Source organism: Candoia aspera, chromosome 3 (assembly GCF_035149785.1).
Source record: "Candoia aspera isolate rCanAsp1 chromosome 3, rCanAsp1.hap2, whole genome shotgun sequence".
In the NCBI taxonomy this organism is placed as follows: Eukaryota; Metazoa; Chordata; class Lepidosauria; order Squamata; family Boidae; genus Candoia; species Candoia aspera.
In genome coordinates this window covers 122,049,255-122,062,529 of record NC_086155.1, presented here as the reverse complement: position 1 = coordinate 122,062,529, position 13,275 = coordinate 122,049,255, and the positions used below count along the sequence as shown (strand labels likewise).

The 13,275-nt window shown below is 37.9% G+C and overlaps 1 protein-coding gene across 1 annotated transcript in view; it reads right to left on the bottom strand.

The window, feature by feature from the left end:
• ANKRD33B (ankyrin repeat domain 33B) overlaps positions 1 to 13,275 on the bottom strand; it is a 41,853-nt gene that overhangs the window by 9,918 nt on the left and 18,660 nt on the right. Inside the window, exon 2 of the mRNA XM_063299933.1 lies at positions 10,043 to 10,172. Coding sequence (XP_063156003.1) covers positions 10,043 to 10,172 — 130 coding nt within the window. The remainder of the gene's footprint in view (positions 1 to 10,042; positions 10,173 to 13,275) is intronic.

Sequence of the window (13,275 nt, the reverse complement as noted above, 5' to 3'; positions counted from 1 at the left end):
TTAATTGTAATCTTTGGTTCCTTCTAGTTCCCTCTAGTATTTAACCTTCAAAGTCCCATCCTATCATGTTTTTTTGAAAAGAATTAAAAACAAAAGCATTTTCCCATGGGAAGGATTCTTATAATTCCAAAATCTTATTTCAAATCCATTTGGACCCTTAGTCTGTTTGCAACACTCCAAAATCAAAGTTCTAATCACCCTTTGCTGTTTATTCCTCCCCATAACACCTTTTTTAAGTCCTTAAACTTGTATTTAAAATTTCTTTACCAAAGTATTGAAGGAAACTCATCTGGTGTTTTCAGATTTGTCAATCCAAAGCTTCCTAATAGCTGAAAAGCAGTTAACAAGCAATTTTGGAAAGTGATTAGAAAAGGAAATATGTGAACTAAGTGTCCTTTTTGAAGGTACTGACCAGGGTTTGAGCAAGATGGCTATTCCCTCATCTCCCAAAGCTCTAAATCTGCCAGAGACCACTATCTTGCAGTCTCCTTGCAAGGAGCAACCGTCTGGAGCACTTGTGGGCAATCTCAAGTCCTCTCATTGTCCAAGGAGGAATTACAAAGAGCTGGTCTACCCACTGGCTCTTCATTCAGCCATGGTCATTAGCTCTGCTTTTAGCGGAGTCGTCTTCAGTTTGCCATTTCTTCCCCGGAAGTCCATTTAGGAGTTATCTATTGAAGGAAGTCAGACCTGTTCAGGGCCAACTGTACTCAAGTGGGGTCAGATATACTCCTTAGGGCATGTGTCCATGGAATGGCAATGATGTTAAATAAAAGACATTGCTAAGTTTCTTGGCTGTGTATTGATTTGAATATTGAGAAATTCTATGTAAAACACAGGAAGTATCAGATGCATCATAAGAAAGGATATAATACTACTAATAGGTAATTGGAACAAGAAAGCTGGGGAAATGGAGGAACCTAAAATTAAAGGAAGATTTGGCTTGGATAAACATAATAATACCAATATACTGTAGGTTAATAGAGTTTTCGAATGGGATTTTTTTATTGCCAATACTTGCCTCAAGCAACATAAATTCAGAGTCTACATATGGATATCACTGGATGGAATCCATTATCTGAATCAAATAAACTATATAATAAGAAACAGAAATTGGAGAAGTACAATCTAGTCAACTAGAAGAGTTCCAAGTATAGACTGTGGAAGAGATCACAAAATGCTTTACTAATGGAATAATAAAATTATTGAAACCTTTGTGGAGAAAGATTAAGAAATTGACTATACTAAAAAATGTAGTATAATAGGTAGACTGTCTGTCAAATATGAAAGGACCAGATACAGTTGAAATATCAATTAAACCATTTAAAACAGCAAGATGAGAGACAGCTAAAATATGTCAATGAATATGGGGCAAAATGGTGTAGCCTAGGGACTGGAAAAGATCAGTCTATATATTTTACTGAGGAAGGGAAATATAAGAGAATGTGCAGATTATAGAATTATTACACTAATTGCTCATTCCAGCAAAGTTTTGGTTAAATATTTACCAAAAAAAAAAAAAAACCCAGAATGTAAAGCAAAATGCCAAACAAGTCGGTTTCAGAACGGTCAAAGGAACAATAGGTCACATAACATAAGATGGACAATGGAAATAATAAGAACATACGAAAAGAACGTATTGCAAAGCCAATCTAGCTTCACAATGCTTCAGACTATCAGCTGCATGTCACATTGACCATGGCTTTCCAATAAACATCCCTCTGTCTCAAACAGGATCCTCCTCAGGAAGGATGCTTACCTTAACATGTAGCAAAAAAGATCCCTCCAGATCTTTCCCATCTATACCAGAAAAGGTTTTGTCTTTTAAAAATCCAAGAGAGAAGAAATGGACAAGGACTAGGAAAGGAACTAAGGGATACCACTCCTGAGCTTCTGGTTAAAGGATGGAATTTATTAAAATCTGGAAAATCCAAGGGAAGCAAGCACGAATCTTTTGCTGCAATGATCTATTTATCTCTAAGGAATAGGTGACAAGTTAGAGCAAGAAACATTGTGTATGATTCCTTTTATTTTGGAATGTCTGAAGCTATTTAAGCTTTATGGTCCCTGATATTAATATGTAAACTCAGGAATATGTGGCTTAGGTAACAGATCAACACCAACTTACAGTCTGTTCTGAGTCTTAACATTTCTTGCATATTTTTTTCCATTGGAGATTCTCTTGAGAAGCTGTGATTTTTACAGAGCTCTATTCTTCTTTTCTCCACTACTGACAGTTGTGCATGCACTATTTAAAGTTAAAAAGGAATATTTTATATCTTTTAAAAAATAAATGTAATTTTGTCTATATCTTGCAAATTTGATCAAAATCCCAGAGAGGGGAATACTGATTTCCCAAGTCACCTATCTCAATGCTCCCGAGCCAGGAGGTGATGACTGCAGGATATATTGCATTATTTACAGCTGCCCCCCATCACTGCCCGCTCTTACTTGCCAGTATGGCTCACAGACTGTGGGATCCCTATCTATTTCACACAAAGGGTTAAAGGGGAGGATGTCTAGTAAAGTCATCCTTTTGATAGTTGGTTACATCAGCTAAGCAGTTACATCAAGGCAGGAAAGCAGGGCTAGGTTGTGTAGACCTTACTCTTACTGCTGCAGGAGATGGGTCTTTGCTTCATTGACTATAGCAAGGCTTTCAAACTATCTGTGCCACAGTATAGAGTGTATTAAGGCTAATACTGTAATCACCTGATTATTCTTCTTAGGCATTATTACACTGAACAAGAAGCTACTGTCAGAACCAAATTTGGAGAAACAGTGGTTCAGAATGGGAAACGAAGTGGAAAGGGTGCATATTGTCCCTATATCTGCTTAATATGTTATTGGAATGGTAGGATTGAATGACAGCCAGAATTAAAATTGGAGGTAAAAAACTAACAATTTAACAATGCAGACGACTTCCCTAGGTTTGCCCAAAGGAACAAAGACCTATGATAATAAAATGGAAAGTGAAACATTAATATTAATTATAACAAAGACAGGACAGCCAGTCTGGTGTAGTGGTTAAGGCACCAGGCTAGAAACCGGAAGACAGTGAGTTCTAGTTCCACCTTAGACTTGAAAGCCACCTGGGTGACCTTGGGCCAGTCACTCTCTCTCAGTCCTAGAAAGTAGGCAAGGGCAAACCACATCCTAAATCTTGCCAAAAAAACTGCAGGGACCAGTCCAGGCAGTCACTGGGAATCAACACAAACTTGAAGACACTAAATAAATACTAAGAAAGGCAAAAGTAACTTCAACCTGCGAGTTGATAGAATTTACAATTGATGATGCAGAAATGATGGTACAAACAAAAAAACCCAGCAATATCAAGAATAAGACAAACAAAAAGCAAAGACAACTTTGAGAAAATAATTATACTTAAATTGCACATAACTGAATTGTTGGATTGCAGCATTTCTTCACACCTGTGAGACTAGATAGGCTTTTCTATCTTCGTGTACTTTTAATATTTTTTTTCTTCAAATACAATGAATGTTACTGATAGCTGGACTAAGCCCATACTATATTATGAACATTTTTCTTCTAATGAGACTTTCTGCTACTTAATTACATGGCATTCTTCCAGCATGCTCAGAAAGAGACTGGCGGCACCTTTTGCAACTAAAAAAAAATTATGAAAAGGGATAAGCTTTTGTGGGTTTTTAACTGCAGCTCATGAAAGCGTAGGACTTGTAGTTGGAAAAGGTCGAGCCAGATTCCTTCTGATTTTTTGGTACCATAGAATAACATCGTTCTCCTATAATTTCAGCATTCCATATAGATTCAGGAGCATATCCTTTAATAAGGCTCCTGCTGAATTCAAATCTCCAAAACAAATTCACTATTTTTTAAGGCATATTATGAGGACCCTGCTGTTATCTCACGCCAATTTTACATGCTGTGCATAGAGTTAGGTTCCCAAAGAAGATGAAATTGGCTTACTCTGCATGCTCCTATAATACTCTCAGTAGCTTGTAGAAGAATTTAAGCAATGTGAAAATTAATAAATGTTTTAGCATGGAGCTCCTGAGCACAGTAATAGTTTAAACTGTAGCAGCAAATATTTAGCAAGCAAGTAGGCTTCAAGAAGAAGTAGTTTCTGTACTGTATTAGTAGTTAGAACGAAGCAAGAGGAAGTAGGCTAGACTGTTAGAGCTAGTAGAAAGCTTTACTGTTGTACCACACAAGTGCAGCCTGACCAACTTATCTTTGTCTTTGGGTTTCTTTGTAATCAAACATGCTTTTACACATCTGTAATTCCTTGTTGCTTGATAATAAAAACACCCTATTCTCTTTGTTTTGGGGTCTTGCCCATGGAGTGTCGCTGAACATGTCCATGTGTGCTTGACTTGGCTTTGCAAACCCATAATAAATTTTGGAGACTGAAGCACTCAATGTTACCCTGAGTAGAGAAAATGAAGCCCCTCACTTGAGGGGCTAAGTGAGAACTAAGTTAAAATAGGGATGAAAATTAAATTCGCAAGTTCCTTCTTACAGATTTTTCTCCAACAAAAGAAAGATATGACTAGCAGTTTCAACAGCACTTGACCTCTAGGGCGTGTTTGCTACTCATGGGGAATCTTATTAAACTAGCCTTCCAGTAAGGCCATGGAACTCTCTAGGCCATTCCAAGGTAGTGAGATAGTTAGCTGGTTACACACTAATTTCCAGTCTCCAAAACCTATGAAAATGGAAACAACTAGATTTAGATTGCTTTGTAATTCTATATCCATACCTCATTGCTTAAGAGTCTTTCCAGCTTGTTCATATTTCATAACAAGAATGCTAATGGCAGATTATAAGACAGCAAGCAACTTGTCCCATGCAGCTTTCTTCCAGTCCAACTGGTATTTTGCAAGGATTGTTAAAGGAGGCCAAGCCCTCTGGGTAAAAGTTTATCCAGAAACTAGATATCACCAGCCAGGTTCAAAATTCCACCCTAAATTGGAGCCTAGCCTTGAGTCACATGGCTACATTCAGCATACATTTGGGGAACTTAGCACTGCTTTCAAAATTTTTGTTTGAACTGAATCAAACAGACAGCAAAGCAGCTGAAATAGAGGCCAAACTGAGATCTATCAACGAGTTGTGCTGAAGACTGGGCCACACATAATTTGGTGGCAGGAACAACCTGCCAAACCTTAACCACAGTGAAATCATCAGTTTTATTAATTGGGGGCAGGGAGTGTTACACAAATCTGTTTTATCATTTTAGGGAATCATGGTATCACATAGTTGGAGACTTCAGGATTAGAACAAGAATTCAAGCATATTCTGGCATATTGCCATTGGACACAGGTTTGCCATATTCCCACCACCTTACATGATTTATGGAGTGAAAGACAGCAGGTATAGCTAATAAATAACAAAAATAACATAAGGAATTCCATTTTTAACCCTTTATAATGCTGTAGATGAGCCCAAGGATAAGGTCCAGTAGCCAGTAGTCAGACTGCTGGATAAGGTCCGGTAGTCTGAGACTAAAAATCTGATCTTTCAGATAAAAGCTGACAAAAGTCAAATGTTCCGTTGCATCTGATGAAAGCAAATACTGAATGGGAGAAGCAAATGCTGACCTCACTTTTTATTTACCTCAGCAGAACGGCTCATATAACCTGGGATTAGGAAAGATCAGATATATCATTTATATTAAAAAAATAGCGAATGTATCCTCCAGATTACTTCCCCATATGCAGTGGTGTGCTAGAGCTGGCTTGTACCAGCCTGCGAGAGCCGATCGTTAAATTTTTGGGAATTTTGCCAGCTGGTTGAAAGCAGAGCTGAGCCCTGATGCCTAGTGCACAATCAGCTGTTTAGCACCTAGCAGCACCACGGCGGCAATGGAGCCACAGATCCAGTTGTTAAATATTTATCAGCACACCACTGCCCATATGCCTTTTGAGCATAATACGTTAACTACACGCTACACACTTATATAGTCAAGCATTTGAAAGAATTGGATTTCCATCCCCCAAAGCTAACCGACAAGCAGTTGTCATTCCTGCTATGTGCCATTGGTATGATGAGTTTGTGTCAGTTTCCAATTTCTAATTGGTTTTAGGACAGTGTTCAGGACCGCTACCTATTACTGCTCTGATAATTACTTCCAGATTAGTTATCAAAAAAGAGATTGTGGCATTTGCCAAGAGACCTAAAATAAGCAGCTAACCAATTCAGGGTAAATATAGCAAACGGATGAAGGTGTGTTTTAAAGCTCTAGTTAGTTTTTCATGCCTTGGGCAAGAGAAAGGCTGGGAATGAATATGCTCTGTTGACAGTGCAGAAAAGTGCTGCAGCAAATAAGTAGCATCTCTGCAAACCTGTCCATTGCATTTAATCCCTCTCAATATCAGGTTGAAACACACTCAGCACATAAGGAATGGGTTTCTTGGGCTCAAGAGCAATAATGCACAGTATGAAAAGAAGGAAGGAGAAGAAAAGAAGAGGTTTCTCACTTTTCGAATATCTATATTTACAACTCTACAATATTTTTGTTCATACAGAAATTTGCTGCATTCATTCATTACAAATAGGAAAGTCCTGTGCCACAGGTTTCTGCAAATTTTCAAAGAGGTGTTTTGCTTTCATGAGCATTCAACTGAAGCTCTCCCTTGAAGCCACTTCACAAAGCAATGTGAAGTGATTGTGTTGCTTCACTTTATTCCATTTTACTGTCATGTTGCCTCTGATGATTCCTCTGATGAGGAGTTAATATCTCTTGGACTTTGGGGAGACATGGCATCCCAAAAGAGGAACAGCTTGAGACAACCACCTCTCCAAGGAAAGACAGGCTGGAGATGATGCTTTACTAGAATCTGCAATTCCTCTGTGTCCAAAAGAGAGGAGGCAACTGAGATTACTGGAGCAAAGAACAGAGTGCATGCCTGGCAGGATCAGAGCTTTCTAGGAAAGCAATTAGGCAACACTAGGAAACTGTTGTGTTGATTTATACCTGCCTTCTGACTTCCCTTGGTGTTGTTTGCAAATGAGATTCTTTTTGAGCATCTCATTAATGTCTCTCATGTACTCAGATTATAAAACAGGAATTTAGGACTGACTTGTGACCTCCTCTTCTTGATTACCCCTAGGACAAGTCTGCTGCCACCAAACTCTGAGAAGACCTAGTAATGGACAACAGATTACTTCTGAGTAATAGGCTATTACTCTTGGATTCTCCAGCCTGTTTCCCTTGGCTTTCCCTTAGCAAAAGACTGAAGGATAATTTTATCAATTACAGCTGTGAAACAGGCCATTCACAGCCCTTCCTCAACATCCCCCAGCACCTGAAAAAGCTGGAAGAGGCTTCTTCACATGAGCAGCACCCATGGAAGCCTCATCTGGCTTTGAGGAGTGCTGCTGGCGTAGCTGCTACCCAGCTGAGAGGTGCCTTCTCCAGTATGACTGGCCAAAGCTGGGAGAGGGTTCGGTGCAGGTACTCTTCCTTCTGCAGAAGCCTCTTCTGGTTCTTCTAAGTGACAAGCGGAGGAACAAGGAACTTTTCGGCAGTGCAAAGCGCTTTATCAAGGCAAATAGCAAAGGGTTGTGTTGCCTCTGGGACACTACAAATCTCTGCGCAAATATACAATTATTTAAGTTGCTTTATTTTGCATAGTTTACTGGAGATTTAGAATGAGGCAAGTCTATGCATAAATTAAGTCCTGGATTATTTAGGATGATTTTTGTGGAGCTGTAGGGAGGTAGCATTTTTACCGATAGCTTATTACAGTACAACTGGGGTATAATACAGTTACTTCTATTTTTATAAACCTGTGGCAGAGAACTTGTCTGAACGCTACTTATTTCGATCAATATTTTAGTACGGTCACAGACCAGAATTACAAATAAAATACAAATTTATACAAATACAGATAAAAATGCATTAAAATAAAATAAAACAAAACATGGTATTAATGGCGGGATCATCAGTGGGCAATCAAAGTCTGCCTAATTTTTCAGACAGTATAACAAAAGTTAGCTATGTTCAAAGAAACTGAATCATACTGATCAGATAGCAACAACTGTAAATAAAAAAGATCTTTCCCAGGTATTTTATCAAATAGGGAGTTATAAAATGGGTCCATGAGTCCTTATAGAAGGTACAGTATAGCAAGACATGAGCTGTAGTTTCAATAGCCCTTTGCCCACAGGGGCACAATCTCAGCTCATATGGAACTTTTTTGTATCCATCCTACAAAACTACTGTGGGAAAAGCATTGCAACATGCTAGAGTTAATGCCCTTCGGAATTTGGAGACAGTTATGTAATGTAAATATCTCGCCGGTTTATAAAAATGTGCTTGACTGCTCATTTTATTTAAACTACTTATTTAAACTCTCAATTGGATAGCCTAGGAATTATACCTAATGACCAGGATTCAAATAACTGTTTAGGCTTATATAAAGGTCTTTAAAAAATGTTAATCATACTGAAGTAGCCAGTGGAAGGTCTCATGACATCTGTTAATTTAAGAGCACATTTTTCCTTTAAACCAGGGGTCAGCAACCTCTCAGCCCACAGGCCAGATCTGGCCTACCACCTGAAATCATCTGGCTTATAGTCCAAAAAAAGAAAAGAAAAGAAAAAAATCCACCCAGCCTGCACAAGAGAGGGAGAGAACAGCCACCCATTTGGCTGCTGTTGTGAGCACTCGCTGCCTCCTTGGGCAGCCCTTTTGGCAACAGGTTCTCAGTTGCTTGGCATGGGTGGAGCAACAAAGGAAATAATAATAATAATAATTTATTAAATGGTGGTGATGGCATGACCTCTCCCCCCTTTTGCAGAAGGAGAGCCCTGCTTTAAACAATAGTTATTCCATATCATATTAAGTTATTTCTTTAACTCCACTTTTATTAGCAGCCATTTTGCTGTATGTGTGTGTATGTTGGTCTTAGCCAATAGTTCAGGCGACAGATCCTCATGTGAGCAGCTATAAAGGGCATCCAAGTTCTAACTGAAGAAGTGCATTTAGAGTAGAGTGGGAGATCCATGATAACATGCTGATGAATTTAGACTGGATGGTTTCAAGCTGGGAATCATCGGAGTATGCACAAAACTGGGCACCAAACAACAGTAGGCTCAACAGCTCGACCCTGAACACTTCAGTGGCTGCTGGGAGCAAATGACTTCCTTTGCAGCTGGCAAATCAAACTGGCAGCTTTGTTTGATCAGGCTGTGGCCTGTCAGGTTTGCTGTACCCAGGAAGTGGATGATTGGAAATTGATGCCTAGATATTTAAACAACTTTATTTGGTGAAATTAATATAGTTATTAATTTCCCACATATGCATGGTGAAAAGCAACGCCTTCATTTTTGCATAATTTATTTTCAGTCTCATAATTGGGCAATGGTCAGCAAAAGCCTGAATATTACAATTTAGGTGTGGGAGAGAATATCTGTATCATCAGCATGGAGGAGTGTGGAAATAAATCCCTGATTTTTGGGGGGTGGAGTGGGGTGGTGAGATCCAAATTTGGAAGGGACCTAGTTCCATTAACAGTTTAATAGTGGGGGAGGGGGCAGAATGCACCCTTGCTTGACATCCTTTTATGTGGGATTGGTGCTGTTGAAGTGTCATTGACGTCACATTTAATCTGCACAGAAGAGTCCTTGGGTAACGCTGTAATTAGCTGCAGAAGCCAGCAATCAGTAGAGGATACAGTTTTTGCCATAGCTGCTCTCAAGGGGATCAAATCAAAAACTGCCTTCAAGTCAATAAAGGCAGTGCAGAAGGTCCCTCTGGGGAGAGGCTTGGCTATTTTTTTGGTGAAGTGATGCCTTGATTAATATTGAAAAGCTGGGTTGTTCTACGGCTAAGATCTTTCCTTGGATCTGGCAACCCATCTGATTTGTGTATTGATGCCTAGCATGTATTTCATTTATTATGCTGAGCAATCTGAGTGGGCGATAATTGCCTGGATTAGGCTGTCCCCTACTTTAAAAATCAGAACTCTTGATATTCATTGGCTCATTGCAAGAACCACAATTACAAAGATGCACTACTGAACATAAAAATTAAATGAGCAGCAAATATCCTTACCTGCCTGAGCAGCTGTAATTAGAGCTGTGTTCCCTTCATTGTCCTGCCAGTTTACATCAATATGAGGACACTGTGCTAAGGCTACTACAATTTCCACGTACCCTTGGTAACAGGCAACAATAAGCCCAGTCTATAAATAAATAAAAATAAAAAAGGTGTAGGTTAAAGGGAAGTGACAGCAGTATCTCTGAATTTATATCATTTCAAATATTATTTATTTGAAGTTCTGTGAGGACATTAATATTGTAAATTACTTTTCTGTGTAAATTATTTTATTTCAAACTTGCTTTTCCACTTCATGGAAGCTAACAATATTAAATTGAATAAAATAAGTAGAAACGATTCATTAAAGTAATAGAAAATAATACACCAGAAACAGTACAACAAAGGTAGTCAATACCAGAAATACCAGAATGGAGACTGGTAAATGTATGCCTGTACACTTCAGGTATGCCTGTCTAAATAAAATAAAAAATATTGCTCTGAAAAACTGTTTTTTTTCAATGTAGCAATTTGTGGTGGCAGGGGAGCCATATAAATTGAAAACTCATAAAATCAGGCATGGAATAGAAATGGGGAACTTTAAATGCAACACAAAAGGAAACAGGTAAAAAGCTGGCTTCCTCAGCGTCAACCCCCACTTATTTTCCTGCTTCTGAAATGGAGGTGGAGATGAATTGGTATACTTACTTTCTCTCCAATGGGAGGGGGGAAATTAAAATGTTAAGGATGAAAAAAAAAGCCATTTCTACCTTCCTCTGTGGTTGGAACTGCTTGGCTATGGATTTTCTCTCCCCATCTCCCTCTGCCTTGCCCAAGTATTTTAAATGTTACATATAATGCATTTGGGGGTGGGGGGGAGTTTTTAGGTTATCACGTAGATTAGTACTTTCCCGTATTTATTTGTAGGCTGCTATTTGAGATTATATATTACATTTTAACACCATGTATAAAACATACTGCAAATGTAGTGAATACTTCTTTTATACCCTGTAAATGAGGCTATAACCTTAAACAAGTCCTAAATGAGATAAAGTACAAGATGATGGGAAATCTTCCTATGCACTCTTCCGAAATGAATGGAAGCTGCATAAAAGACGTATTCCTGTGGATTATCCCTGAAGAGTACAATAATAATGCTTTACAGCGGTCCTGTTATTTCCTGAATAAATGTGGACACCCGCATGGAAAAAGGTCTTGAAAAAGCCACTGCATTGTTCTCTTCGTCACACATTAACAACAAAAGGAAATAGATAAACGTGCTGAAAGTGAGAAGATACACTACAGTATAATCTTGCAAACTCTGAAACATTTTGATTCTATGCAAAAGTGTTATACAGGACTAAAGAAATATACAGGTAGTCCTGGACTTACAACCACAATTGGGACTGGAACTTCCATTGCTAAGCAATGCGGTTGTTAACTCAGTCACACCCAGTTTTATGACCTTTTTTGCCACAGTCGTTAAGGTCACAAATGATGGTCACGTGACCCTGGGATGCTGCAACCACCGTAAATACATGCCAGTTGCCAAGTACCTGAATTTTGATCACATGATCACAGGGATGCTGTGACGGTTGTAAGTGCAAGGACTGGTCATAAGTTGTTTTTTTCAGCATTGTCATAACTTCAAACAGTCACTAAATGAATAATCATAAGTCAAGGACTACCTGTATGCTGATTTATGTAAATCTCTGTTCGACATGTGGTCATTAATACTTTTATTAATATAGGATACTGAATCAACAGTACTACTGAGTAACATTTACATGTTAGTATAGTTAGAAATGTCTGGTAGTTTGCTAAGTACCATGATTAACTTCTCAATAATAAGAAATCTTTTCAATATATGAAATTCTAATCCTTCTCAGCTGATTATTCTTCAGATAGAAAGAAAATACATTGTTCCTAATCTACTGGTTTCTTCATGTTATAGAACAGTACACTTAGAAAATAGTAGTCTGTCAAAATGAATGTTAGTAAAGTGTTACTAAAATTAAAACTGTATAATATAAAATAACCAATTTTAAGACTATGAAATGAAAATTATTGTGAATAATTTTATGACTAGGATCCAAACCATTTCAGACAGGTCTCTTAATTAACTAAAATTATTTTGGCAAGTTTGCAAGAATTATTTAAATAATTAATAGGAGGATACAATACCCCTCTGCCCCTTAAAATTTCACTATATTAATATTTTTTTTAAAAAAAATTGTGTTGGAGAGTTGAAATCTTCAGTATAGGCAGATAAGAGTTCAATTTGAAGGAATAAGAAAATCAATGAAAGCGTCTTTAAAATAACAGTTACAGTTTGTATAGATAAACATACAGTCATATAGCAAAATATTGTTTTTTATGCCCTATGCTGTAAAACTATTTTAATCAAACCAAAAATAGCATAAAAATCACAAATACAATTCCAAATTATGTGTTTGGAATCTGGGCTACCATATAAAATAAATTTTTAAAAGGGTAAGATTTTCTATCAATACCTTCTGCATTAAAAAAAAATATAGTCATGTTTTCTGCAATTCATTCTATTCCTTTATTTTAAGGAACAGCTTTTTTCTCTGCTTCTTCCCAAAATTGTTTATATTTTTTTTAAATATTTGCAGTTTTGGTGAGTTATTGTAGATATTGACTTATTTGTAATGTATTTTTATAGGAATACTTTAAATATCCAGACGGATATATATCTTTTTGGAACTGGTCACTGCAGTTCAAAAAAGATATCATAGACCAGTTCAACCTGGGAATAAAATTGCCAGCTACAGTTTTCAGATCTCCTGTGATGGCTGCTGCACAAAGAATTCATTTCAATCAATACAACTTGCAGGTCCACAAAGGTCACCTGCTCGCACATGCACATGCGTGTTCACACACACACACAGGCAACCTCCCTTCCTCCCAAAGAAATTTCCCCCTCACAGTGACCTGTTTACAGATTGCTGGATTCCCAGTGTGGAAAATAATTTTGTGTTCTGGTGACTCCAGTCAAGATTATTTCTTGCTTTGAGCAACACATTTCCATCCAGCAGTCCTTTGCAGATTGCTGACTTGTAATGGCAGCAGGAACAAGCAATCTAGTATCTCCAGCCAATTGGATGCTATAAATATCCTGGGAAACCAACTGATTGATAGCAAAAATGGGCAGAGCATCCAGTGGCTTCCCATGCTCTTTGTGGCTGAGGCCACATGCAGTTTGTTTGTTTGTTTGTTTGTTTATTTAT